Raw genomic sequence first — 27,393 nt, forward strand, 5'->3', positions numbered from 1 at the left:
TTTTCTGTGGCAAGGGCCGTAATAACCTTCCTTCACGAAGCGTCGTCATTGGCGTGATTAGTTGCGGATAATGTTATTGTGCTTCTTCCTTGGATGGATAGAACTCTCGGTGCAATGCGACATGTAACGGCTGTAGAGGCAATGTCAATTACTACGGTCCACACTGACCTCGGTCCCAACAACCAGGACACAGGTTATCGGTAGTTATTATCCTCAGGGGCTTAGTGCTAAGTCTGTGGAAAGAAATGAAGGTTATAAAGACTGGCGGCACTTTCATTTATTCGTATCGCGTGGTGATACTTTAGCTGGTCTCGACCTGTCAAACTTGAATCATTGGACACGGTCATCCTCAATCATGCGTTTACTTTCCCTTTCCCTCCTTTTGGTCACGGCGTTATCTGCCTTTGCCAGTGCTGCCAGCTTTGCAGATCTGGCGGCACAGATACCCGCCTGCGATGTCAGTCAGCCTTCCCCCTCATGCAATGCATGCCCCTTGCTAACATGCTTGGCAGCTGAAATGTGTGCAACAAGCACTGCCAAAGTCACCATGCTCCATGACAAACACGACATGTCTCTGCACTGACCCAACATTCGCTAGCTTGACGCAAGCTTGTGTTCTGGAGAAGTGTACAGTGAAGGACTCATTGAGTAAGTTGACATTTTCGACGACGGTTGGAATACCTACTGATGATTGCAGCTTTGATGAGAGTCCAGAACATGGCTTGCGGCGTTCCTGTCGAGAGCAAGCAGATGGAATTCAGGATCAACGCTATTATAGCATGTATCATTGCTGAGATCGCTGTAATACTGAGACTCTACTCCAAGGTCAAGATCCTCGGAAAGCTGGGTATTGATGACTATTTTATCATGATAGCAGCTGTAAGTTCAACGGGAAATCGTTGGTGAAAGTTTCACTGATAGACTTGTAGTGTGCTACGGTGCCGTATATATGGCTTGCTTGCAGACGTAAGTTTCTTGTTGTGGCCGATGCAAATTGTCGTTAACATTCCCCAGTCGCTGATCTTGGATTTGGTCTGAATATCTGGGACATCACCCCTTTTGATCGCTTGTACGAACTGCTGAAACTGTTCTGGATCGATCAGATCATGTACAGTGTTCATCTGTACAGCACCAAACTCTCCATTCTCTTCTTCCTCCGTGGCATTTTTACAACATCAGAGTTCAAGAAGTTGACCCTAATGATTGGCATTTTCGTAGCCCTCTGTGGCGCCGCGACTATGATCACCACAGCTCTCCAGTGTTTGCCCGCGAGCTACAACTGGACGAGTTGGGATGCGGAGCACAAGGGCCACTGCAACGATCTCAACTCGCAGACCTATGCTTTTGGTGGTATCAACATGGTCTGCGACATTGTCATCCTGCTTTTGCCTTTGCCTCACTTGATGAAGCTGCAAGTCAAGCATCGCCAAAAGGCTCAGCTTTTCGTCATGTTCTCTCTCGGCATCGTGTAAGGCCCCCATGTCCAAGAAATGGGTCCTCGATTTGAACTAACCCCATTCGTTAGTGTCACCGTCTTCAGTATCATCCGCCTACCCTTCCTTATCACCCTTGGTAAAACCACCAATCCAACATGTAAGTCATCACATCTCTCATTCTCATGTCTCATGCTAACCTCCATGACAGGGGAATACGTTGAAGTCACCATCTGGTCCATCTGGGAAACAGAGCTTGGCATGGTTTGCGCAAGTCTCCCCGCTATCCGCCACCTTTGCAAGCATTTCTGGCCCAACGCGATGGCTACGATAGCTTCAAAGATGAGCTTCACGGGCTCCAACAAGGACTCGACCTTTGATAAGAGCGCTGGTAGCTGGCCTAGCAGCCGGGCCACGCGCTCCAAGACGGATAACAAGGCTTACTATGAGCTTGATGAACGGAGTTTGATCGGCAAGGGTCCAGATCCTGCCACCAATGTAAGCACCACCAACGTGCATACTACGCAGTAGACCGGGCGTTAGACTTGCAGGGCTATTTAGGTTGTGTTCTCTTGCCTCTGGTTTCCTTTTCCAAAAATGATTGTATTAGTATACAGATAAAGATCTTTGTTGCCGCTCGCTGCGGGTTTAAAATACAAAAAGTAGTTAATTTGTTGAACATCTGCGATCCTCCTGTGAATTGAACGAGTGGTATTCAATGGGTGCATCCTTCCTCTTCCGGGGTGAGGCCACTATTTGCATTTAGGGTAGTTATAAGGCGATCTTCCATTGTCAGAGAGAGAGATGTGTCTGTGCAGGATTAAACTCACCTCTGTCTGTACTTAATAAAACCTTCTGGTTGCTTAATTACTCTAATGACAAGAACCCCATCGCGTAGCATTCATCAGTTAACAAAACCATCGGAATACTTCAAGCCGCGATTGACGCTGTCGTATAATTCTTCTCGATGCCATCCCATTTTACCGTTTGCTCTTTCATCGTCAGTCTCCTTTCATCCGCAACCCTTGCATGTTCACCACGGTCCCTTGTCCCGGTCACCAGAAAATCCTGTTCACCACACGTCTTTCTGAAAACCCACGCTATCCACAGGGCTCGGGATATTAAGACCTGCAATTGTGCACTGACGCTGGCGCTATTGAGCGGGCCGTTTGGAAACTTTCGAACCCTATCTCGACCTTGTATCTTGAACAAGGATACTGTGGTATTCTACACCAAGAGCGGCTAAAGGACTCCATCGACAGCCCCAGTAATGATCCACTGACTAGGAACGTAGAAGTAAAAGTCAGACCACTTGTGCATATTGAACATACAGGGCTGAGAGATTGATTGAGGGTCCTTAAAACGTTTCAATATTACCAGAAACTCGGGTTCGCCGTTTATTGAGATGATGACATGCAAAGGGGATCTAAAGAAGAACTACCTTTCTTTCTCAACTACAAGGATCGTAAATTGTCAAGTGTTGTGCTGATCCTGTCCTTTTCTCGGCGGCGTCCAATGCAACCTTCTAGTCGCCTAATCTTCCCCGGGAGCAATGCTACCCTTCTAACGTCGCAAGCCAACACAGTGAGGTGGCATCACCATGTTAGCTCATCTCTCATCTGTGCTAGGCTATGTAACTCTGAGTTCTGAAATCTAAGAGAAAACATTTTTAGTCACGTTGGCACACATATCTGTGAGTCACACTTACTTTACGGTTTAGATTGAAATGACAAACTTTCAGGACAAACGATATCATGCGACGAACCTTGACACAATTATCGGCCTTACCAGAAAAGCCAAAAAGCAAGCAACATAGGGAAACAAATTCTGGAGAGTGATCTACAGCTGTCATCCCAAGCTTGCTCCGCCTTACTGTGCATTCCTATGAACCAGTGCAGGGTTCTCCCAAACTACCTGTCAAATCAACCATTCACTTACCGGGGCATGTTTCGCCTGCAGAACCTTTCAAGCCTATTGCGGAACCCTGGCTCAGTAACATCCCCATGCATCAGCGTCACTCTCAGTGATATCCTCAGGACTGATGCCCAACACCCCAGCCATACTCTGGTAGGATTTCTTCACTGTAACTCTTCAGTTCATGGGCGATCCAAATAATTTAGCCTCCAAGGTAAAAGAACCTGGCCTCGGGGAGCTTTCGTAATAGTCCGATGGCAGTGTTGCAAAACATTCCAAAATTCAATTTGGTTATCATATCATGCACTCGAAGAATATTTTCGTTATTAGGAAACCATTTTCTAAGCTTTATGTTAGTAATCGTTCAGTGTACATGTTAACTTTCTGTGTGAAGCTTGTTCGCTCCCTAGAAAAAACTGTGATTGAAGGTTCAGAGGACGTAGGATTCAAAGTTAGGAAGGGACAAGAAGCGTTTTCAGTTAAAAGGGGAGTATAAAATGGGTTCTCCATGTTAGAATGGCCGGAAGGAAGTTGAAATCTTTTGCCAAGACACATCATCCCAACAGCAAGAAACAAACTGTACATACAGGGATTCGGGCTCCATTCTCAGAAGCACCGCTGTGTAATTATCAGTAAGTTTCTCCTCAAGATAGTGGACTGATCTGCATCGACGGCTCAGCTATACGGGCTGATACGCGTAGCACCGCCCTGGGAACCGTCAAGGGTTAACACTTCAGCAGGAGCTTCCATTTCCCAGCAGTACATTACGCATGGTGAGCTGATAAGCCATCACCAGTCGTTCGGTACCCTTGGATAATCATCCGATACTCCCGATTAGCAGTTGGTATATGACATTGATAACGCTACTCTGAACACCTACTCTTGGGCAGCCCGTTATCTTACCCAGTTCGAGGTCAATCTGTCATTGTCCAACCGCTCTTTTCTCGCTTATACCTACTTTCGTGCAAATCCCACCCTATTAGATGACCATGACTTCCGCTGAGAAGCAGCCATCCAGCAGGCCTGGATGCCTGTCGCTTACTCGTTTCCTTAGATTCATCTCTTCCGAATACCGTCTTCTCTTCACATTCGTTTTCTGTTCAAATCTCATAGGCGCCATCGCCTTTCTCTGGCTGTGGTGGCTCAATGGGAAACCTGGTTCTTCAACTTGTGGTCTGGCAACATCGATCAATCTTGTTGTCTCTATCGCCATTCGAGAAGAGCACATCGTCAATGGGCTCTACTGTATCTTTACCTCTATCCCTACAACATGGCCGCTATGGATGAGGGAGCGAGCGGGCAAGATCTATCACCTCGGTGGTCTGCACAGCGGCTGTGGTGTGGCTGCAGCATTCTGGTTCATCTTGTACTCGATCCAAAAGAGCAGGAGTTTCCATGAGGCAGAGACTCGTGATCCTTCCATGTGGGCTCATATTGTCGTAGTCTATTTACTGGACTTACTCCTCATGGCAATGCTGGTTATGGCATATCCCTCAATCCGTGCCAAAATTCACAACGCCTTCGAGGCAGTTCACCGATTCGCCGGCTGGTCAACTCTCATCCTGTTATGGGCTATGACGATTCTCGAAGCAAAGCTCGGTACACCGCCAGGTCGCTCACTTGCTGTTTCCGTCTTTTGCAGTGCTAATATCTGGCTGCTTTTTATTGCTACATTTTGCGTCATTTCAACTTGGCTCAACTGTCGCAAGATCGAGGTTGAATCAGAACGACTCTCAACACACGCCCTCCGAATGTACTTCAACTATGCCAACCCTCAGCCTGGCACAACCATCCGTCTCTCTTCTCGCCCTCTGATGGAGTGGCACGCATTCGCAACTGTCAACAACCCCAAGGAGAACGGGTTTTCAGTTGTGGTTTCTAACGCTGGCGATTGGACCAACAAGCTCGTCACCGACCCTCCTCGCTATATCTGGGCTCGACGTACACCAACATGCGGTGTTTTGCGCATTGCCCCCATGTTCAAGAGTATCGTTTTGGTGGCTACTGGGTCAGGTATTGCCCCGTGCCTCCCGGTGATTCTGGCAAAGCAGACCAAAGTGACTCTTTTCTGGTCAACTCGAGACCCCTTCAAGACTTACGGGCCAAATATCGCCTCCATCATCGAGGAGATGGGAGACGACGCACATATTCATAACACTTCAACTATGGGAAGGCCAAACACTCTCCCTACGGTTCTTGACTTGTATAAAAAGACGGAGAGTGAGGCCGTAATAGTTATTTCAAATCCCAAGCTTACGATAGATCTGGTTTTGGATCTACAGGCTTTGGGCGTTCCAGCATTTGGCCCGATCTGGGACTCTTAGATATTTGTTTCTACCATGCATTACCAGCGCTTAGATTTAATAAACTTAATAGAATGACGTTGTGGTCGCTACTTCTTGTAATCGAAAGGTGTACCTCCACCATTGGGATAGTTCAAGTTGAAGCTTTCCTCAACACAAACAGTCACTTGAAGTATCATTTTGATACTTGCACAAATGCTTTCTTCTATTCACCACATCTTCTTATAAGACTTCCCATTAACCTTGAGCACGCTTGTTTCCAAATGAAGGTTCAGATGATCTCCAGATGCCTCTGTACTTTCGGGACAACTTTACCTTATCCTCAATGTAGCCATAAAGACAAGCTTGATTCAGGGATCCTGATCCATCGCGCTCGGCGTAGCTATGGACATAGATCTTGAGCTAGTCGTTTCATTTACGACAAGCTTCTCAGACCCTTCTAATAAATATTCTATGACTCAATATACGAGGTCCTGCAACCTTGACTTACGGTTCCGTAACCTCGGATGATACTTTGCTCTCAGGGATGATACCGGCAGTTTGGAGGGATATTGCCACACAGTCCTGTCAGACAGGCGGGTAATAGTAGAATTGTCTTCTAAGGCTTAGGTTGCCAAAATAAAGTAGCCCAAGAGCGGGCCTAAGCCGGCATAAAATAACTAAACTATTTCGTCTCCTATGCTTTTAGCGGTCATTTCTTCTGACACCCTGAGGCCAGGCTAAGGACCACTGCTAGGATCTACCATTCGTCATGGAAAGTTCCATACCATCGCTCATCTTCACTTGCCCTGGCCAAGATACTACATCACTCTCACCGCTCAATCCTTCGTTCGTGACCCGATAGTCTGGGATACCTTTTTCCGTCGTTTTTCCAATATGTAGATCCTCCTTATTGTTGTAACCTCGACCCAGCTGGCTGGACCCTGGGGCCTGTGGGTTGCAATACCGATGGGGTCGGGCAAGGTTACATCTGCCGGGTCGTCCTCACCACGAACCCTTGCATAGCCCAGCACTTCATCAAAGACTCCTAGACCTCGTACCAAAATTCACGTTGACGATCGCTATACTAGTGTCTGCCCTGAAACTCCATAGCCTCGGTGAACTCGAAATTTTCATGGCTCCTACGCGTTCCTTTATGGGACTTGGGGGCTGCGGCGGGGGTAGTGATGACGATATTGGCTTTGGCAGGACAAATAAATAGTGACATCTTCTCACTTAAATCTAACCTTTAGTCCATCCTGGTTCTTAAGACAGCTTCTTAGTTTCCTCCTGCACATCTTCCTCGTCTATCACCGTCACAATGGCTAGCAAGTCGGTCACAATCACTAGGCGACATAACACCCCCATTTCGTTGCATACTTCAACACAATGGATGGAAAATAAGCAAACGGACCATCATTCCGGTAAGCACCCCTGAACCAACAGCATCCACTTCCACGTGTTGCTGACATTGAGGTAGCATACAATGCACAGGAGGACAAGTCAAGCTTCATGCAGAGGCTCGCTTACCACTGTGTCACATTATGGATGTTCACAAAGAGTGATATGCCCACCTCCACTGGTATCAACACTACGTTTGCCATCGCAGGGATTCTGGCCGGTCCAGGAACCATCTGCAATGCAGATATCCACTGGTCAGATATGGGCAAAGGAATCCTTGTGGCTCTCTACTTTACCTGGCATTTGACTTTGTGTTTCAATCTCGGAAACCAACGTCAGCCTCAATCTGTCATCGAGGATGGCGCAAACAAGCCTTGGCGACCCATTCCAGCTGGTCGAATCTCACCTGAGCTGACCCATCGATGGCAGCTGGTGGCGATTGCCTCACTCCTGGCGTTGTGCTACACTGTCATGGGAGGTTGGCAAGAGACTTGCTTCTACCTCTTCTGCACGTGGCTTTACAACGAGCGTGCTTGGGGTGACAAGAGCTGGTGGCAACGAGCCCTGATGAATGGTTGCGGAATCACCACCAACCGTGTGGCAACCCTCCGTGTAGCTGTCATGGCCATCCAGGCTAACACGGATGTTGATTTTGAGTTCACCAACAAGGGTCTAGGCTGGTTCCTGATGTCTGCCCTCCTAGTAGTCACCACCATCCAGGTTCAAGACCTGCGTGATCAGGAAGGCGACAAGCTGATCGACCGCCAGACCTTTCCGCTGATTCTTGGGGACGCCCCGACACGCTGGATCACAGCTACGGCCGTTTGCATTTGGTCCGCGGTCTGTCCCCTTTACTGGGGTCTCGACGTCGTGGGCTGTATGCTGCCCATGGTTACTGGGGCTCTGGTAGCAGCTCACATGCTCATCTGCCACACTCGTAAGAGTGATCAGACAAGCTTCCGACTCGTAGCAGCTTGGTGGGTCTCCCTTTACTTCCTCCCCATGATGAGTGCGCGAGGACTGTAATGGGGAGTTGGGTTAGGGTCAAATTGAGTTGGTAGTTTTTAACATTTAGAAGGGTTCTCATTGGGGAGAATAGCTTCATCGCGCGATTGGGTTATGGGTACCGGGGTCTCGGAGTCATCTAGAGGAGATAGTAAAATAGCATTGATGGTGGTAAACTATAGGATAGGGAGTTAATGACAAGAGAACAAGTATCAAATTCGCAGCCGCTCAGCTCACTCGCTCTGCCATCAATTAATTCACGTTTGCAACCTTGAAGCTCGTTCAAATTGGTCTGCCTTGTCAATCATTTTATCTTGGGTGTAACCAATCACTAGGTACATAGAGTTTGCTAGGTGAGAACTACCGGAAGGTCATTGGTGGTCGTGGACAAAAAGCGGGGTTTGTTGGAAGAAAAATGCAAAAAAAACAGCTCCCCGAAACCTGGATCGAACAAGTGACCTTTCGATGACATATAACAATTACAGTCGAACGCTCTTCCAGCTGAGCTATTCGGGGATTATCTCCGAATCCGGAGGAATAGCTATCGTTGCTGAATGATTCACAGTTTTTGCTTATATAGCCTTCACGTTTAGATTGCTTTGTGTGTCGCCATAGGATAGCCCTATCACCCTTTTACAAGTCAAACCCGTGAACATATTCGCCAAACATTTTACTTATCTATTGGTTGCGCTAAATGAGAGCGTTTTTGCATTCTCTTTTCTGTTAAGACCAGCACCTTGATGTCACAAAAGGCGTGTCAAACCGGTGATGGAACATTTCAGGACAGGGCCACAGATCCACGATATCCCACACCAGAGAATTTTGTAAACACCAATGAATGTCTACCTGAACGTAAGCTTTAACTCGCACTGTTCGTGTATGAACGAAGTTGAAAGACTCCGAGCATGTGCTAATAGGTGCCCGCACTAGCAGGAATATTACCGGCAGGGCCTCAAATGAATTGATTGGGGGAATGCCGGTAAGATGACACCCTCTTCAACGCATCATCTATCCAGACGTGGGAGGATTATCGGTATTTGTGGCACATTTCTCCTTCTTCCATGTCTGTCCCCTTCTTTTAACAAACAATATTTCACGCATTTGCCATTGCTTCTTGCTACGACACATTCGCCATCTTCTAACATGTCTACCAAATAAGACATGCCCAGCCCAGTGACTCCAGCATGGTGGAAGGAGGCATCGGTCTACCAAATCTATCCTTCTTCCTTCAAAGACACCAACGGAGATGGTATCGGTGATATCCCCGGCGTGATTGAGAAGCTGGACTACTTCAAGCAATTAGGCGTCGATATTGTCTGGCTATGTCCTGTTTACCCATCGCCCCAGGTCGATATGGGATATGATGTGTCTGATTATCGCGACATTGATCCTCAGTATGGAACCATGGCTGATGTTGAACGGCTGATAGAGGGTCTGCACGCTCGAGGGCTGAAGTTTCTGATGGATCTTGTCGTCAATCATACCTCTGATCAGGTAGGCATTTTTGCATTTCATCTACTGGCATCGCTCACAAGTCGTACAGCATGAGTGGTTTCAGCAATCGAAATCATCCCGTGAAAATCCCTATAGGAACTGGTATATCTGGCGGAAGCCTCGTTACGATGAAAATGGCGAGCGACAACCTCCCAATAACTGGCTTTCTTGCTTTAGTGGTGCGTATCATGAACCTGACTCTGCCCTCTCGTTAGTTTTTAACTTCCTGTAGGTAGTGCATGGGAGTACGACTCAACTTCTGATGAATACTACCTCCACATATTCGCCAAAGAACAACCTGACCTCAACTGGGAACATCCTCCTGTACGCGAAGCCGTGCACGACATCATTCGATTCTGGCTAGAGAAAGGCGTTGATGGATTTCGGTATGTATCGGTCTCGCCCTTGTACCAAGCATTCTAACATTTCAGCATGGACGTGATCAACTTTATCAGCAAATCTGATGGATTGCCGGATGCGCGAATCCGAAACCCTGGAGCCAAGTACCAATGGGGCCATGACCATTACGCTTGCGGTCCTCGACTCCACGAGTATCTCCGTGACATTGGCAAGATTCTCAAAGAGTACAATGCTTTCTCCGTTGGCGAGATGCCAGCGGTGGAGGACCCTGAAGAAATCATCAAGAGTGTTGGGGAAAGCCGCGGCGAGCTGAACATGATCTTCAACTTTGGGATGTAAGGCGACGTCGGGTTCATCACTTCGATACAGACTAAGCTGACCGGTTGTTGATAGCGTTGATATGGATCACGGCGACCAAGGAAAGTTCTCGCCTCGAAAATGGGAGATGAAGAATCTGAAGGCAATTGTCAACAAGTGGCAAACCTTCATGTACGAGAACAAGGGTTGGAATGCCCTGTACCTTGAGAACCACGATCAATCCCGCACTGTCAGTCGATGGGCATCCGATAAGCCTATATACCGTGCGCTATCAGCGAAAATGCTAGCCACTTTTCTCTGTTTCCAAAGCGGAACAGTCTTTGTCTATCAGGGAGAAGAATTGGGCATGGCCAACATGCCGAAAGACTGGAAGATGACCGAGCATCGTGATCTGGAAACGTTGAATCATTGGGAAGAGTAAGACCATGCTATCGTTTCACTTGTGTAGTTACTGATTTACGTCAAGGCTGAAGCAGATGACGGGTTCGGATGCAGCGGTTCTCGAGCTTGCTCGAAAGGAGTATCAGCTCAAGGCGCGAGATAATGCACGAACACCTGTGCAGGTAAGTAGTGAGACTATTGGAAGGGCATATGCTAACAGCAGTTCAGTGGGATGACACGCCCAATGCAGGGTTCACAACGGGTACGCCCTGGATCAGAGTCAACGACGACTACAAGACATGGAACGCAGCAGCACAAGTCGCGACACAAGGTAGCGTTTTCGAGTACTGGCGATCCGCGCTCACACTACGAAAGGAGTTGAAGGACATTATCATCTACGGTGACTTTGAGATGCTCGATGCAGAGAACGACGATATCTTCGCATATGCTCGGTCCAACGGCAAGCAAAAGGTGATTGCTGTCTGCAGCTTTCGGGACCGAGAAATTGACTGGCCGGTACCTGCTTCTACGGACATTCAATCGGGCAAGGTTTTGTTGTCCAACTACCCCGATGTTGATCTGTCGCAGGACACGATCACCGTCCGCCCATTCGAGGCTTTTTTTTGTCTTGTTGGTTGAGCGTCAGGGTGTCAGAAGAAATGGCTACCAAAAGCAAGAGACGAAATAGTTTGATCACCTCATGTGGATGTCAGCTTAGACCAGCACTTGGGCTATTTTATTTTGGCGCCCTAAGCTTTATAAGACAATTCTTTTGTCACGCGTCTGCTGAGATTGGTAACTAGTCTGACATTTATCTAGGAGGAAGTGGAATCTGTTACTTTGCAGTTGAGTGAGAGTGACATGATATTAATTATTGTGATCGGTGTTATGGCTCACCGTTGCGATTGGGATGGATTGAAGATCCATAGAAGCCAAAGTGGAAATAAATTGTTAGTGCATCCTCCACTATTGTCTATATGCAGCCAACTATTGGTGGGTGACCGATAAGCTTATCAGCTGCTGGGTGTCGGCAAATGTCCACCATCTCGAACTGAAGACTGCCATCTTTCTGCCACGCTCTGTTGCGCCTTGCTCCATTCAGCCGCAATTGAACATTTCTGGTTGTAAGCTCGGACTCCAGAAGTCGCGGATACTTTGAAGATGGGTATGGACAATCTCACCTGCTCGTGCGCTTTTGCTACGGACCTGACGTCATGTACAACGACGCGTCTTCCATTGCTTCACCATTGCTAACTCCAAAAGCCGCCATGCTGGTCATTTGTCGCTCAGCACTCTGTGTGATTGCTGTGCTTCAATCGTCTGCTCAGATTACTTTCTTCTATGAGTTCGAAACGGTAATACAGGCTTCCAATGCTCCCTTCGACATAATGCCGTCAGTCACTCTGCTGAGCAGCTGACGGCCACCTGTTTGGCACCGCTACACCACTGCCGAGCAAACACCAAGCGCGGCTGGCTGCTGTTGACCTGAAATCCTATCTCCAGCGCGTTTGCTTTCACTGTTGCCCGTCATCATGGAAGCGCTCTTCTGCATGCTCTAGAGTCATTCTTTGGAGTTGCTCACAGACACAGATCAATCGCTACCCATCGCAGGAAACCCGCAACACCACGACACTCGCCGTCCCCCGATCTTTACATTGCGCGACGCTTGTTCACTTGCTTTGCGCTCGCTCGCCGTCATGCTGGAGCCTCGAAACTTGACCGAGGCTAAAAGATCCAAGATCTATTGGGAAGAAATATGCCTTCCCCCGTCACAAACGACACCGCAGATGGCCTCCAAGAAACCCAGCTCGAGTGGTCCAGTCATAACGCTGACAGAAGCCGACCTCGATCGAGTGAAGAAACTGATAAGCCCTCCCGTTACGCCTTCTGAAAACCTGGAAGTCCCGGAAGAGCTCGCGAAGCTGGAAGATGAGCAGTACCTGTGGAGGTACGACCCGATGACCTGGACGCTCAGGTACTGCACAGATCTGATGGAAGAACCAGAAAACACTGGTAAGATCACTGCCTAATTTCTCCACCGTCAACTGACACAGCTGTTCAGCGCCTGAAATCCTTCCACCCTCACTCCGACTCGTCCACGTTCGAAGCGACGCCCCGTACAATATAAGAAACCCCGCGGCCCTTCCCCCGATCCCCGAAGGGAAAGCTACAGACGCTCCCCAAGAGTTGTCGCATGAGAAACAGTTCCGCGCCAATCGGGCAAACTCCATCGAGGGTAACGAACCGCTCAATCCTCACTACGAGTCGGATGCCGTGCTACGAGAGTCGAGAAACCAGATTGCGCGCGTAGACCAAACGAACGACAAGATCAAGGAGTATATTGCGGACTTGAGGCGCAGGTTCGAAGCATTCAGGGCAAAGCAGAAGTGGCCCTGAAGCATTCACATTTGCGTGGAAGATGGGTTTACAAGGTCTACATGGCCTGGGCGCAAGCTCTATGGCTGGAAGACGATACCCAGATAGATCACTTCACAATGTCTTTGTGACGGCGGATACTCATACTATAGGGATAATTTAATCGCATACTGAACTTGCCAAGTTACCATGATGTGTTCCAGCAACTATAATTGACGGCTCATCAGCAAAGTGCCCAGCGTCAATAACGTTGCTGCCACGGCTCCGAGATAAATCGCCGGATTGAGACGTCGGAATTGAGCAAAGCAAACAGCCATGGCAGTTCATGAATGTGAATATATGATCTTGGAAGATGCATAGATCGATCGTCTCGCATGGCTGGGCCAACGCGACAGCTGTCTTGGACAAAACACCAACGTTTGCCCGCGCAGTCACCGATATCCCACACACTGAGTTCTGTATATTGAGCACGCATATAGATAGGTACGGCGCCCTCTAGTCATAGTCTTTTGGGCCAAGATTGATGGTGATGTTTAACGCTGCGCGGTTGGCTGTGGGCTGCCCAGCCTTGGAGAGTCTTGGCCAGCGACCAACACATTGGTCGTGGTGCCAGGTACCAACAGCTTCCACGTTGGATCGGAGTTACATTCGGGAATCTCATATGAGGTATCAGATGTTCTTCTGCAGCTTGAAGCATCAGACGCAACGCCACCATCGGAACAAATGCTCCTTGCTCCCAGCTATATTGCGACTGCACGCCGTTTAAAGGCTTCCCTACCGGTGCAGCAGGCTGGGCGTTATTTGAACACATGCAGAAGCAGCAGAAAAACTTAGACTAGTACTCGTTTCGGCACACACGGCGACTCCCTTCTATGCACCGTATTGAAGCTGCTTGTGTGGGGGTCAAGCCCATTACATGCCACAACCACAGGTCTGAACAGATCAAAGTCAAGGGGATACGCAAGTGGTTGCAAGTTGGGATCGCCAATATTGCCTTTTGAGCAACAGAGCGTTCCAACATCCGTCAAGCCTTTGAGGAAGAGAAACTCTGTGTGATGCTGGATTTGGGCGAACGTCTACCCTGTATCATCGCAGCAACCTTCTGCGATGTGTCGAGATCTCACTGGCAAACGCGCTTGATGATGCGTTACACTACAGTTCTGCAAGTCTGCTGGCGGAAAAGATCCCTGCCCAAAGCTATGCAGGTCTCGGAAAAAGATGCAAGACTTTCTCATATGGGACAGATGCCGCATCCCTAGCGATTGCAATGATGGTGTTGATGATTGGCAACACCTGTTGACGCGCGGTACTACATTCCTTCACAGCCATAGAACGAGGCACCCAGCTCTGAAGCGTATCATAGCCTTTTCTTATTGTTGGAAATGGTCATCGCAATAGTCGACTGGCGATTTACTTGGAATGTTCTGCAGACACATGTCGCACGACTGCAAAAGCCTTAGCCAACGATTCTGATGGAACCTGACGTACAATGGCCCGACCATCTCAGCCCAATCTAAGCGGGCGGGGATGAAATTAGCAGAGGCGGGGCACTGTAGCTAAGCCCTGGGGATCTAAGATTACCAGCCGGCCCCGCGACGGCCGCTAAATTTCTACCGGGGACATCAATCAATTAATGGATGCTTATCACCTCCATCCATGGATATCACGAGAGATTGTCAAGAATCGCGAAAGACGCTTTAAATCTCTCGAAAGAGACTCCAAATCATTATCTTCATCAAACATGATTTGATCCATCTGCCCGATCGTTGGGCCTCCGCGGCCTTGTCGCGTCCGACGCTCAACAGTAACGAATGGCGCCGCGTATTATCTGAAGGGCACGCTGCTTGTGATCCAACAACTTCCTGGGCGAAAACAACAATAGAGCAGACCGACAGCAATGCGTGATGAGACAAAATGGTGTAGGTTTTCATCCTTAAAGATCAGCTCATCGCAAGGCTGTCAGACCCCCAGCCCCAATTGCGCACTCGTCTGCGACGGCCTCCAATTTGCACTTCGTTGCGACCCGTGAGCGACTGCGTGAACCATGACACAACCTCCCAATCCCAGTTCGTATGAGCAGATGTATTTGACAATTGAAGGTTCGTCCGATGCTGAGGCTCGTCGGAACCCGAGACACGACTCTCCTGTGGAGGATTATCGTCGATGGTAAACTGACCAACGCCGTTGGTTGGAGCGTGGTAAGCAACCCCTCCAATTGATGATCTCTCTTCTTACGACGATCACTATTTGATTGTAATATTCTGGCTATAGGCCAAGTTTACATCCGTGACCGCATTGTCTCTGACTCTGATAGGGCTTGTAACACCGCCAGAAACACCTACCCCGCGAGACCGAGGCCCATACCGGGCGCGAAGGGACGTAAGAGGAGGCGCGGTAGCGCGCGAATGGATTGTTGGTAAGTCTTTGATGATACATGGCCATGTGCGAGTCATCTTAACACGTTTTTCTACAGATTCACCAGATATACCCTGGATGCCCGCAAGCGACGCTTCCGTTCCCCCGCCTATTGGAAGAAGACGTCAAAGCCGCCCGAGAGGAAGTCGAACGGAGACGAGCCCTCCAAATACCCCCAGCGACCGCATCGAACCACCGATGCCCTGTTAATAAGACCTTGGAATGGAGGCTCTTCGACCGGGACTGCGTTGTTCTCCTAATCCAATGGGACAACGGGAGCGACGATACCTGGGAAGCGGAAGGGATCATGCACAAAGATATGGCGCCATTGGTCATCCAGTGCTGGAGGAAACAGGGAGGCCACGAGATGGTGACTGCGCAAGCACTACGTCCTTAAGATCCTTGGGTCGCGTGCGATGGGCGATAACCTGGAAGAACCTCAGTCCAGTGCCAATAGATTGGATACGCGACGACAGAGTCAACGTGGGAAGACTGGGATAAAGTTACATCCATCGCGTTGGCGCAGTTTGTACAGTAGCATTCCAATACCGGTCCGACGATGTCTTCGTCTAAATAGAGTTTACAAGAAACTGGAACTCTTCCGGCCACCGTTTCAGTGGCTCCATGTTTATGCTTGTTCTGTCTCCACGGTCGGCTTTGTACGGAATACGGTGGAGTTTATGCTCGCGCCTCGTTAGGTGTTGATTCAATTGTCTTGTTTAGAACAGTTTAATTTAGTATAGAACGGCATCAATTTGTAACTCATTGGCTCTCCATTAAAGAAATTCTTCATGGGAACCCTGTTTGGCTCGAAGGATTTACCACAATACTGTAACAGCGGGTAACGCAACCTCCGAGCCTGAGGCGATCGACAACTACCGACACAAGGACGAACGACCCTTGTAAAGACCCCTGTTTTCGCTAAAGAAAGTGATGGAGACGCCATGACTCGCCCATTGACTCGACCAACCTGGGCACTAACCGTTGTCTTAACGGTCGACGGTTGCTGCTAAGCTTATCACTACGTTTTACAAGCTGACGCAGCTGTCTCAAGTCTTGCTCACAGCCTCGTACATCAATTTCCCCTCACCTGTCACCTATCACCCTCTTTCATCGTCTGATGGTCGCGTGGGAGCAGCAGGTAGAGTTGCATTGTCCCCTCTTCAGATCTCTTGTCCTGATCACATTTTCTTTTCTTCAACGATGGGGATTTGCTCGCCTCACCGACTGTGCCCGCACACGTCCTTATTTCGGTAAACGAGCATGGTGATCCTTCTGGTGCAGATGCAGGAATCCCGGGCCGTTCCTTGTCAATAATCCTGGAGTGAAACCCTAGTATAAACTCAAAAGGGCTCGAAGCCGTTTCGCCGTGACTGGTCCTCCCTTAGAAAACCGAATGTCCTTATTCGCTGGGGACTCACTTGTTGGTTCGGTATTTAGTGCTGTCACGTCTCACCTTTTTTGCGGAGATTTATGGCGATCCTCATCGTATCTGCGAGGTATTATAGACGTATGCGCGTGCGTGTACTGTAGATACTGTCAATTAATTGCCGCAGATGACATTCAGGATGGTTAGCTCTGATCCTCGCTGCCACGGGGCCGACACCTTCCTCGCCTAAGCTGCAATGCGATCCAGAAGAGTGCCGAGGGATACGAATATCATTACCCCATCTCGGCAGAGCCTTGGGTCAAGCTGACCCAGTACGTACATGCAGACATGCAAACTAAACAGTGCATGCAGTATGCGGACAGGGTGCAGGCATCGGGCTCAATCCTTCAGGAGCCAAATTGAGGATTCTTTCCGTTCGACTGTGCACCGTCGACGTTGCAACCCTTAGCTGACTCGCATTGTTGGCGAGTGAGATAGTGAGGATTCATTAGATCCCTTGTATCAAGACCCACGCATGTGCAGCCCTGGAGGACAACCAACAGCTGTTTCACTGCAGAAGCTTACGCAGCATGGATACAAAAAAAATCGAAGGTTGGCTTGTGATTGTCTTGGATATGGAGGGGCTTTTCCGAGCACCCATATATAGCTCTTGCTCGCATACTGCTTCAGTCATTTTTGAGTTTCGATAGCATTGACTTTCCGTGTTGCTGTTGTCATCATGGGGTTACTTCTTCTGCCGGCTGTGGCTCTCGCCATATTCGTCGTCTACTATGTCCTAGTCCCTAAGAAGAAGACAGGTCTTCCTCTCCCACCGGGACCCAAGCCCCTCCCCATCATCGGTAACCTCCTTGACCTCCCGCCCACCGGAACAGCAGAGTACAAGCACTGGGCCAAGCACAAGGAGCTCTATGGACCCATTAGCTCTCTCAACGTCATGGGCCAGCCCATGATCATTCTCAACAGCCCTGATGCCATGCATGAGCTCCTCGAGAAGAGGTCTACCAAGACTTCTTCTCGTCCCAGTGCCAAGTTTGGAGGCGAGCTTTGTGGTTTCAGCGTGATGCTTCCTCTTATTCCCTACGGTGACAAGTTTCGATACTACCGCAAGTTGGTGCACCAGCAGATGGGCACCAAGCTGATCTGCTCCGAATTCCGAGACACCCAAGACCTTGAATCTCTTCGCTTCCTTATCCGAACCATTGAACGACCTGAGGACTTCCAAAAACACATCAAGACGTAAGCTTTACCCCATTATCATAAGAACAAAGACTAATCAATATATGCTACAGTGAAGCCAGCGCCATCATCCTCCGAATCATCTACGGATACAATATCGAACCCAGCAAGGTCGACCCTCTCGTCAGCCTTATTGAGACTATGATGACCAACTTCGGGGCAGCCTTCGTTCCCCTCCAATGGGCTGTCGACATCATTCCCGGCCTTAATGATCTCCCCGACTGGTTCCCTGGCACCGGCTTCAAGAAGACTGCTAGGGAGTGGCGAAAGGTTACCGACCAGGCTTTGGATGTCCCCTACGACTTTGTTATGAACCAGATGGCAAGCGGAACAAACCGACCTTCCTACGTGTCTCAGCTCATGAGCAGCAAGTCTTTCAAGAATGAGAAGGGTACTGGAGAGCCTACTAAGGAAGACATTGACGCTGTCAAGGCCACTGCTACCATTATGTACGGTGGTGGTGCCGATACTACTGTCTCGACCATCAGCAGCTTTGTTCTCGCCATGATCTCCTTCCCTGAGGTTCAGAAGAAAGCCCAGGAGGAGATTGACCGTGTTACTGGAGGTGAACGACTCCCCAACTTTGATGATCAAGAGAAAATGCCCTATGTCGACGCCTTATCCAAGGAAGCACTTCGATGGATGCCTGTTGTCCCCACTACTACAACCCACATGACCACCGAAGAGCTCGAGTACAACGGTTACCAAATCCCTAAGGGCACCTACCTCATCCCCTCAACTTGGGCTCTCCTTCACGACCCCGAGACGTACCCCAACCCATCTGCTTTTGAGCCCGAGCGATACATCGCGCCTCGCAACGAGCCTGATCCCAGTGACTTTGCCTTCGGATACGGACGCCGAATCTGCCCCGGTCGTTACCTTGCTGAGGACAGTGTCTTCATGACCTGCGCGCGACTCTTGGCTGTGTTCAACATGCGCAAGGCTGTTGACGAGAATGGAAAGGAGATTGACGTTGTGGTTGACGGTACTCCTGGACTTATTAGCCACCCTGTTGATTACGCTTACAGCATCACTCCCCGAAGCGACAAGCATGTCGAGATGGTGAGAGCTGCTGAGAGAATGAACCCTTGGGAGGAGAGCGATGCCCCTCTTTTGCCTAAGGACTCTTTGGTTTAAGATGCATAGCTTAGTCAGAAAAGAATAAAAAAAGTTAATATCACAATGACTAGATGTAAACCTTGTAGTATTCAGTGATAAAGACAACTTTGATGTGACTAATGATGTAGAGTGGAAGAATGCCTCCCAATTCTTAGTAGTAATCTCAATCAGAGGCTCTTAGCTATCTCCAAGGACCTGATTAAGTGACATGTGCAACGTAGTTAAGCTAATTGCTGTCACGATGCGCCATGAATCAGCCTTTCCTGCTTGTAACTGGGCTGATCAAGAGCCAATGCAGCCAAGACTAATGTCAATGCCTCTTAGACTAGTCGAGTGCATCACAGAACCGTGAAAGAGACAGCATAGTATAAGTCTGCTGGGAAATCCACCAGTTCTCATCTCACCAACAAATCCACCAGCAAAATATCCAAACAACATTACTAAACAAACAAATCTTTCACAAACAACAAAAGTTTTCACTCCTCACAATGTGTACTGTCACAATCCCCGGCTTCAAGTGCAAGGTTTGCCACGAAAAGAGGCTCTTCCTTGCCAGCGCGAAGACAGAAGAATGCCAAGATAAGAAGGATAAGAAAGAGTGCACGAAGACTACGGATGAAAAATGTGATGAGCACACATGCGAAGACTGTGTTCAGGATGAGCCTGATGGTAGCTACACTTACGGATCGACACCGTACTGAGCTTTGATAAGAGGTGGTTGATACCACTTCAGGAGGGGTTAAGGATCGAATTCTTTTCTTAGACAAAAGGGGATGTGGAACCTTCAATGAGACCTTTATTTCTTAAACTCTGCAGCGAAAATTTGATGTGGACAGCTTTAACTTTGAGTGATCAATTGAGCAATCATCCCTTGACAAACCGATATTTGAGATACGGGATCCAGCCTTTTGGAAGATCGACCCTTTGAGAAGTAAATGTACAAGGACTAAACTTCGACCAGGTGAAGTCCTCAGAGAAGCCTTCTTCGGTGAATGTCTCTGTGACTTCTTTTCTGCACGGATACTTAAACTGAAGGTTAACCCAACGATCATAAGGAGCAGCGCCCCATGTAATCTCCATCTTGTTCCCTCTCAAAGGAAACTTGGAAAAGTCCTTATTGAAAGCATCTATGGCGTTGATCAGAGTAGTGAGCGAACCTTGAAGCTCCTTCTTGAGAAGAGACTGGATCTGGATAAAGCCATCGCGGACTTTACGAGATGAAGCAGTCTTGGAAAGCTCTTTGTTGTTCTTCCAGTTAGGACTAAGCTGATTGTTGACCTTCTTCAGCGCCTCGCGAGATCTGCTCTCGTGCTTGGTGAGGAGTATAAGAGGGATTAGATTTCTCTTGATATCGAGTGCATACATAGGTAGCTCAGAGGTTACTGTGCCAAACCCATGCATGATGCCGCGAAGAGTGTCGAGTTTCCCGTCGTCCAGAAGATCGTTGAGGTTATTAGGAGCGAGAATGTCAGGCGGAAGGTTGTAGGAGGCTTGGATGTTTCCGAGGAAATTGTAGTAGATATACTTTCTCTTTTCATCTGCTGTATTCGCCGCCGCAACGATATTCGACAGGTCTTTAATAGCTTGGAGAGTAGTCGCAACTGCATCAAGTTAGTAAAAGTAAACGGTGCTGGGATGGCTATCTGACCGTTCTTGAGATACGTTGAAGCAGTCTTGCCCTTGCATGCATTCTTTGCACAAATGCTCTTCTTGATAGAGTCGACTTTGGTGGAAACGGCCTTGACTCGTGTCTGGACGGTACTAGCTCCAGACTTGATAGCAGAGATGCGATTCTTGTATGGAGTAGCAAAAGTCTTTTCCCAATCCTTGAGCATGGTGTTGAGTTTGCCGTTTCTGATCTCGGTGCCTCGAGGGATCCATTCGATGAACCAGTTCATGACATTCCGGAGTGAACTCTCCCAGCAGTCACTCGAACCACAAGTTTGATAAGCAATTAGACGTTCGACCAAATCAAAGTACTTTGGTGTAGTTATCTATTGTCTGATGAGTCTGCTATCTTGGTTGATGATGGTTCTTGGGAAATTACCTCTCCTGCTTTGAGAACAGTCCACCCATCCTTGTTCCCCAGTTGGTTGGTAAGAACAGAGGCTTTGTTGTTCTGAATTGTAAGACCTTGACCTGTAAGTTCCTGCTCTAGTATTAGCGATGCTAGCTCCAATGAAAGTCCTGCCACCAAATTGATCGATACATACCTCCTCTATGCCCAGAGCACGAGCCAAGGGGATGTACTCTGCATTCTTGAGTATACCATCGACCCATACAGACTTGTCGGTCTTGATAGCAGTCATAGCTTCCGGTGCACGATGACACCATGCGGTATAACCACCGATGTAATTGGCATCCTCGGGTAAAGCTGCTTCAACCATGTCGCAGATGTTGCGGTCGGTGGTGAGAACCTTGACACCGCAGGGGCTTGTGTCGAAGCATGTCGTGATAGGCTCTGAGCCATAGGGAACTTCGATGTATTCTTCGCAGCCGTATACGCCTTCGGTAGATTTGCAGATTGCGTTGAGATCTTGACCTGGTCCCGCAAGTACTGGGGTCACCAGAACTGAGGCCAGGATTGGGAGAGACTGGTAGCGACGCATGATATGAGTGAAGAAGTGAAGGATACGCAAAAGCAGGAAGTAATTGAGCAAGGATTCAAGCTAGATTTATAACCTGTCAACGTACGAACCCAAACCATAGACCGCAAAGTTCTAACCAAAACATCTTTCAGCTGAAAACACCCTTGATGTTGGTGACATTCAGCCCTACAGTCTATCGTCAGCCACAGTCGCCATTTCATTCCACATTACGGAATTGGACACTGTCAATCGCCTAAACGGGGTAGTTGATTTGTTGGCTTGCTTCTTTAAGCGAAGCTACCCTTTTAACCTTAATTTTGGACGCCACGAGACTGGTCCAGACTGCAGGGTTTTGGCCCTTGCATGAAGAGCTACACCAGGACTGGTACAAGCGCGTTTTTTAAAGGACGCAGTCTGCCTTGAGCAATCCATCCAATAAGTAGCTCCAGCTTGTGTTTGGGAGGCCGAGTACTTTCATGGCTGGGTGAGGTCATGCGCCCTGGTTTACCAACCGCTGCTCCGTCTACTAACGGAGATTATGGACAAGGCGCGGCGAGCGACACAGCCAACATAGCTACGGTTACTCAAGCACAAGTGCACAAAAGCCTAATGCAAGCTTGATTGCAATGACTGGCACAACCTGCCGATCGGCCGTTAAGCAAAATAGTTATTCCGTTACGTCCGGCTCGGCACAGCGATGTCGCGTCAGAAAGTGACCTCTCGTGAGGAAACAAGCAACTGATTTGCCGGCTGCACAGACGGCATACTTGCAGTCTGCATGGATACAATTATGTTCAAAAGTACAGTTGGCAAAGGTCATCAAGACTGTGTGGATTCTGGTAATCTCTGTAGAGACAATGTGGTACAGGCGCGGCAAGTGTTTATTCTGAGATCTGACAACACTACAAGACCATACACTGCAGTCTGTTATATGTTGGTCGCCCTGACACATTTCATTGCTACCTATGCTCCGATAGGATAGACTGAACTTGATTGATCCATCTTTATCGGCTTCTTAATTGCTATACCCGTGTACTACTATTAAGTGGTCCAAAATTGTCCGGCACTGATGGCCAGCTGGCAGTGACTGTAACACAGGATGGATATTCCTACGCAAACAACAGGGGTCAACTTTTTTGTCTGTCACGGAGCTGTTGATTTAATCCAAATCCTTCCCTTCGCCTTTCTTTTCATCCTTCTCTTCTTTGACTACTTCTCCATTGATCTATCTGCTCTTAGGTTTGACACTCTGAACCTCCCTCAACGTCAGAGGATCACATCTGAGCTACCCTTGCCAGCATGGATACCTATGACGTCTCGAAAGATGCCGAACTGATCAGCCTCATGAAGAGGCTCGAATGTTCCGATGCGAAAGCAAATGAGAACAAGGGACATCTTGCCAACCACCCCCCTCCCAAAGCTGTCATCGGCGTTTTGGTCAACAATTTTGAGCTCGGGCCTCGGGAAGCGCCGATGAGACGTGAAGACCAAAAGACTACAGGCCATGTAACGCTCATAACCAATCCTTATCCACCGTCCATCACTCCGGCGGCCGAGCTTGAAGCCATTCCGTTCTCACAGATGCGCCTCCAGATGCCACAGCATGGCAAGAGAGTCCTTGTACGCGTTATCACCCCCCCAGTTCGAGACACCACTACCGTCAAGGCCGTTGTCGAAGACGAAGAAGGAACAGCTGTTTTCCTCGACCTTTTCCAGCAGCTCGAAGACAAGGTAGAGCCACATTGGGAGGTTGTGCTTCACCATTCAGTCGCTATCATCAAGGAGCCGTTCTTCATGCAGTCGGTCGACCATCCTTGCGCTCTGAAAGTCGATCATCCAAGTGATATCGTTTGGTTGCGTCAAGGGGATGAAAGGATCCCACAGAAGTGGAGAGTCGACATGTATCGCGGCGTGCCTGACGGCCTGCCCCACAAGACCGACTTTTACCGGATGTATGGCAACAAATGCATGGGAGAGAAGCAATACGCAGCGGCCCACCGTGTGTAAGTGACTTCTGATACCGCCTAGTGAGGTGTAGGTCTCTGACATACTTTTAGCTACTCTTTCGCGGTCGAGACAGCAGAGACTTTCGAGCAGAAACGGGTGACCTACCTGAACCGCTCGCTCGCCAACCTAAAGCTCGATCGGCCAGCGAAAGCCCTGATCGACGCGACCGCTCTCGATTGCGAGACCTCCGAACCTCATGAGAAGACTCTGTATCGCCAGGCCCAAGCTCACTATGCCCTTGGCAACTTCGCAGAATGTGACGCGAAACTCCAGACTCTTGTCAAGAGCTTCCCGGAGAACAATGCGGCCAGGGCCCAAATCCGACGCGCTGGGGCCCGACAGCATGAACAGAGAACTGGCGACTACAACTACAAGAGCATGTATGAGCAGGCAAAGGCAACACCTCCGTTGATCGACTGCGCCACCTACTCCAACCCCGTCGAAATTCGCGACTCTCCCGGTCGTGGTCGCGGCCTGTTTACGACTCGGAGTGTGGCTGCTGGAGACCTTCTGTTGTGCGAAAAAGCATTCTCATACTCCTTTGTTGACGAGACCATGAGTCCGACCCGTCCCCTTATCAACCCCGCTACTAAGAAGATTGTCATCGGAGGCCCAGCGTACTTGCTGCCACAAGTTGCCCAGAAGCTGTATCACAACCCTCAGTTCCTTCCTGCCTTCCATGAGCTTTATCATGGAGAACCCAACAGGGTGGATGTCGCAGAGTGTGATGGCGCACCCGTTGTTGACTCGTAAGGTGCTCCTACCCGTATCAAGACACATTACTAAACCGGCTTTAGGTTCAAGATTGAGAAGATTATCGCCATGAACGCCTTTGGCGCTCCGAGATCGACTTGCGAGAACCTGACTGATACCGAGCGCGGTCGAAACCAGTCGCTGGAGCCTATACATAGCACGTTTGCCACCGCCGGTATTTGGCTTATGGCTTCCAAGATCAACCACTCTTGTATTGGCAACTGCCGCCGGTCTTTTATTGGCGACATGCAGATTATTCGGGCTACCAAGGACATCCCCGCCAACACCGAGCTGCTCTTCTGCTATCATCCTCCCAGCGCGTTGGAATGTTACGGCGAAGTGCAGGATCATCTCTCCGGTTGGGGTTTCGTTTGCGAATGCGCGCTCTGCAAAGATCGAAAGAGCACTAGCAACACCCAGATACAGCGACGCGCTGTTCTCTTCAACGAGTGCTTTGCACATTATCAAGGTACCGGAGACATCGACATTGCCAAAGGCAACCGACTTTTGAAGGGAATCAAAAGTACGTACAATGGAAAGGCAGCCAAGAAGGTTCGAATTGAACTCGCAGTGGCCTATACCGCTGCCTGCTCCTACTACGCAAGAGAGTGCATGACCTTCGAAGGTGGTGACACCGCCATCAAGGCTCTCGAAGCGTTGGGCTTCACCATTATCGTCTCGTTCACCGACCAGCCGAGACTTGAGGTTAAGGAGTGGGGGATGGTGCACAACTATGTGCCCTTCTTGTTCCTCCAATTGGTACATGTATTCCGCGATGTCAAGCCTGAACTGCGCGAGACTGCGCGACAATACGCCAAGCTTGCGTACTCCATGCTAGTGGGGGAGATGGAAACGATGCCGAATATGCTTTGCTGTGTAGACTGTGGCGCTTCGCTCTAATGAGAAAGAAGTTGCATACAGCGCCGGCAGCGGCGGAATTCTCTTGATGCTGTTCCTGCTACTGGTTATTGTGGTGACGGGAATCAAGACGGACTCTTGTAACATGGAGCACGATATCGGTGCTGGACGAAGTATTACGACAAACCATGGTATCCTGTCAACCACCCCAAGCGGTATTTCGGGGTGGTGGCTTATCACACGCACAAAAAGTGAGACTTGTTTGGATAAAGGTTGCTCTGATGAAGGGGACATAACTCATTGTCTTGTTGGGTTTGATGGTATTGCTGCGCATGGAACTTGTAGTGGTACTAGCCTAGGACCATAGAAATTGACCGACTCTTCACGTCTTTTTTGTCAAGAACCTTGGCATATTTTGTGAAATATCAATCCAAGCATAGTGGGTCAAGAAGAGGTAAAGTCTTATTAAGAAAACGATGAAGGCGTCAAGTCTCTTTGTCGAATATGAACTGTTCAATATCCAAATCAAGCGACAAAGAAGAATGACAGAACAAGCCTGAAGAGCCCACCACATGAGCTGAAACCTCCAACAACGACATTCAGCGGGCATTCTGGAGTTTCTTAAAGGCTCTTCGGCTTATGTCTATGGGGTTTAAATATCTTAAAGTTCAACCCTGTGCATGTATGTGGTGGAATGCCACCTCCCTTCCACATCGTCAATCAGACTTTCAGTCACCCCAATCACTTCGCTGTAGTCCTTCCAGTAACCAGCATCCATTGAGTGTTGCCTTTTAAGACGTATTCGCGTTCTGACCGGTAAGCTACACCGTGGGGAAGATAGGAGACACGGGTAGTAGCTGCAAAGTTGGCGGCGTTTGCTGTAATGTCAATGTTCAGGCGAAACTTTGTGCCGCGCGATCCTTGGCAACATGGTCCGACCTGTAGTTAAAGAGCATGCATGATGGGAATCCCATTGATAAGATAAATTGGATAATTTATGAATGTATCGTAGCATCGACAGCAGTCCTACAGCGACGACTGTCACTTGACGGGGCTACATCGGACAAGTCCACCACCTCCTTCCAGGGCTAACCAGCCCAGTACAACGGTACAGTAACAACAAGCTAGTGTCCTCCTCATGAATATCCATATTGGAGTGATTAAAGTAAACTGCGGCCCTCCTGGCCATATCCGAGCTCACTATCCGAATTACATCCAGAGTAATTGTGATTCAGACAGCCACAAACCATGCTACCTTCTTGAAAAAACATCGTCAGGTGGGAGAGCGCTCAATTGTCGTCCACATTGACGTAGCATAGAACCCACCCAAATGTGACAGGTTTCGAAGGACTAATTTCGGCAGGTTGTCTCATTCTGAACGCAGCGCTGACGGGCTGAGTGCCAAGTGCGTCTTTGTACATCTGACAAGTGACATCCTCAGGATCAAGCTCCTGACCCTTGGGAAGGAGGATTCCGATACCACGGAGCTCAAGACTGTTGAGTTTGTAGTCGATGTGTGTGAGCTTTCCGAAAGGGACATCGACTGATTTGTATCCTGGGTCGACCTTGTTGATGGCATAGACAAATGCCTCCGCCAAATAAGTGTCTGGCTTGGGAACTGCCGATGCAGTGGACACGAGTGTGGCCATGGTGACCGTGAAGAGGGTAGTGAACTGCATTTTGCTGATGGGTTACAGGAAAGCTTGCAACAAGCAAATGTTGATGAAATGACCGAGTATTTGACAGACGCTTGAGTAATTTGCTGGTTTTCTGAAGGGTTAAGACGATCCAGTTCCCGGTATTTATAGCTTTCTGCATCCTTCTAGCCTTGATCATCTTCTGTATCCGATATAATTTTAGTCTTATGGCAAGTTTGTGCATCAAATACGAGGCTTATTGTAAGACCCTGCGCCCCTTCACGCCAAAATGGGAAGCATTCCTGATTGTAGTCACAAACACGGCGCACTTACTTACCCTTGATCCTATCATCGGACGAGCTATCATTTTCACGGTATATTCCCTTTCGAGAGTTAGTGCTGACATATATGTCGATTAAATTTGTA

At 48.8% G+C, this 27,393-nt stretch overlaps 10 protein-coding genes and 1 non-coding gene across 11 annotated transcripts; 8 read left to right on the plus strand and 3 right to left on the minus strand.

The window, feature by feature from the left end:
* Positions 1 to 355: 355 nt before the first annotated feature.
* B0J16DRAFT_388371 (uncharacterized protein) lies at positions 356 to 1,964 on the plus strand (the record flags this gene model as incomplete). Its single annotated transcript, XM_046131737.1, has 7 exons — positions 356 to 457; positions 513 to 648; positions 698 to 879; positions 930 to 966; positions 1,015 to 1,468; positions 1,526 to 1,593; positions 1,645 to 1,964. The coding sequence occupies 7 exons, from the start codon at positions 356 to 358 to the stop codon at positions 1,962 to 1,964; spliced, it is 1,299 nt and encodes a 432-aa protein (XP_045978887.1).
* Positions 1,965 to 4,336: 2,372 nt separating this feature from the next.
* Positions 4,337 to 5,671, plus strand: B0J16DRAFT_388372 (uncharacterized protein; the record flags this gene model as incomplete). Its single annotated transcript, XM_046131738.1, has 1 exon — positions 4,337 to 5,671. One exon carries the CDS (start codon positions 4,337 to 4,339, stop codon positions 5,669 to 5,671), a length of 1,335 nt encoding a protein of 444 aa, XP_045978888.1.
* Positions 5,672 to 6,950: 1,279 nt separating this feature from the next.
* B0J16DRAFT_404287 (UbiA prenyltransferase family-domain-containing protein) lies at positions 6,951 to 8,056 on the plus strand (the record flags this gene model as incomplete). Its single annotated transcript, XM_046132783.1, has 2 exons — positions 6,951 to 7,053; positions 7,110 to 8,056. The coding sequence occupies 2 exons, from the start codon at positions 6,951 to 6,953 to the stop codon at positions 8,054 to 8,056; spliced, it is 1,050 nt and encodes a 349-aa protein (XP_045978889.1).
* Positions 8,057 to 8,466: 410 nt separating this feature from the next.
* B0J16DRAFT_t304 lies at positions 8,467 to 8,551 on the minus strand. Its single transcript has one exon. It is a non-coding gene; the product is annotated as a tRNA-Tyr (tRNA).
* Positions 8,552 to 9,196: 645 nt separating this feature from the next.
* Positions 9,197 to 11,227, plus strand: B0J16DRAFT_404289 (glycoside hydrolase superfamily; the record flags this gene model as incomplete). Its single annotated transcript, XM_046132784.1, has 7 exons — positions 9,197 to 9,529; positions 9,579 to 9,708; positions 9,762 to 9,915; positions 9,985 to 10,224; positions 10,283 to 10,624; positions 10,674 to 10,770; positions 10,817 to 11,227. 7 exons carry the CDS (start codon positions 9,197 to 9,199, stop codon positions 11,225 to 11,227), a joined length of 1,707 nt encoding a protein of 568 aa, XP_045978890.1.
* Positions 11,228 to 12,146: 919 nt separating this feature from the next.
* B0J16DRAFT_182980 (uncharacterized protein) lies at positions 12,147 to 13,145 on the plus strand. The gene is made up of 2 exons (XM_046122656.1): positions 12,147 to 12,601; positions 12,651 to 13,145. Exons 1-2 carry the CDS (start codon positions 12,286 to 12,288, stop codon positions 12,983 to 12,985), a joined length of 651 nt encoding a protein of 216 aa, XP_045978891.1. The 5' UTR covers positions 12,147 to 12,285; the 3' UTR covers positions 12,986 to 13,145.
* A 1,863-nt stretch (positions 13,146 to 15,008) lies between these two features.
* Positions 15,009 to 15,776, plus strand: B0J16DRAFT_324010 (uncharacterized protein; the record flags this gene model as incomplete). The annotated part of the gene is made up of 3 exons (XM_046125803.1): positions 15,009 to 15,063; positions 15,279 to 15,343; positions 15,447 to 15,776. 3 exons carry the CDS (start codon positions 15,009 to 15,011, stop codon positions 15,774 to 15,776), a joined length of 450 nt encoding a protein of 149 aa, XP_045978892.1.
* Positions 15,777 to 17,412: 1,636 nt separating this feature from the next.
* B0J16DRAFT_310040 (cytochrome P450) lies at positions 17,413 to 19,176 on the plus strand. Its single transcript, XM_046124942.1, has 2 exons — positions 17,413 to 18,005; positions 18,059 to 19,176. The coding sequence occupies exons 1-2, from the start codon at positions 17,488 to 17,490 to the stop codon at positions 19,140 to 19,142; spliced, it is 1,602 nt and encodes a 533-aa protein (XP_045978893.1). The 5' UTR covers positions 17,413 to 17,487; the 3' UTR covers positions 19,143 to 19,176.
* An 812-nt stretch (positions 19,177 to 19,988) lies between these two features.
* B0J16DRAFT_404291 (uncharacterized protein) lies at positions 19,989 to 21,733 on the minus strand (the record flags this gene model as incomplete). Its single annotated transcript, XM_046132785.1, has 4 exons — positions 19,989 to 20,725; positions 20,773 to 21,118; positions 21,172 to 21,273; positions 21,338 to 21,733. 4 exons carry the CDS (start codon positions 21,731 to 21,733, stop codon positions 19,989 to 19,991), a joined length of 1,581 nt encoding a protein of 526 aa, XP_045978894.1.
* Positions 21,734 to 22,894: 1,161 nt separating this feature from the next.
* On the plus strand, positions 22,895 to 25,327 carry B0J16DRAFT_404292 (uncharacterized protein; the record flags this gene model as incomplete). The annotated part of the gene is made up of 4 exons (XM_046132786.1): positions 22,895 to 23,134; positions 23,207 to 23,715; positions 23,770 to 24,468; positions 24,517 to 25,327. Coding segments are annotated over exons 1-4 (2,142 nt in total), but the record flags the coding sequence as incomplete, so codon positions are not given.
* Positions 25,328 to 26,619: 1,292 nt separating this feature from the next.
* Positions 26,620 to 26,979, minus strand: B0J16DRAFT_388379 (uncharacterized protein; the record flags this gene model as incomplete). Its single annotated transcript, XM_046131739.1, has 1 exon — positions 26,620 to 26,979. One exon carries the CDS (start codon positions 26,977 to 26,979, stop codon positions 26,620 to 26,622), a length of 360 nt encoding a protein of 119 aa, XP_045978896.1.
* Positions 26,980 to 27,393: the final 414 nt, after the last annotated feature.

This window comes from Fusarium flagelliforme, assembly GCF_020744385.1.
Source record: "Fusarium flagelliforme strain FIESC 12 MPI-CAGE-AA-0113 chromosome Unknown B0J16scaffold_7, whole genome shotgun sequence".
Taxonomy (NCBI): domain Eukaryota; kingdom Fungi; phylum Ascomycota; class Sordariomycetes; order Hypocreales; family Nectriaceae; genus Fusarium; species Fusarium flagelliforme.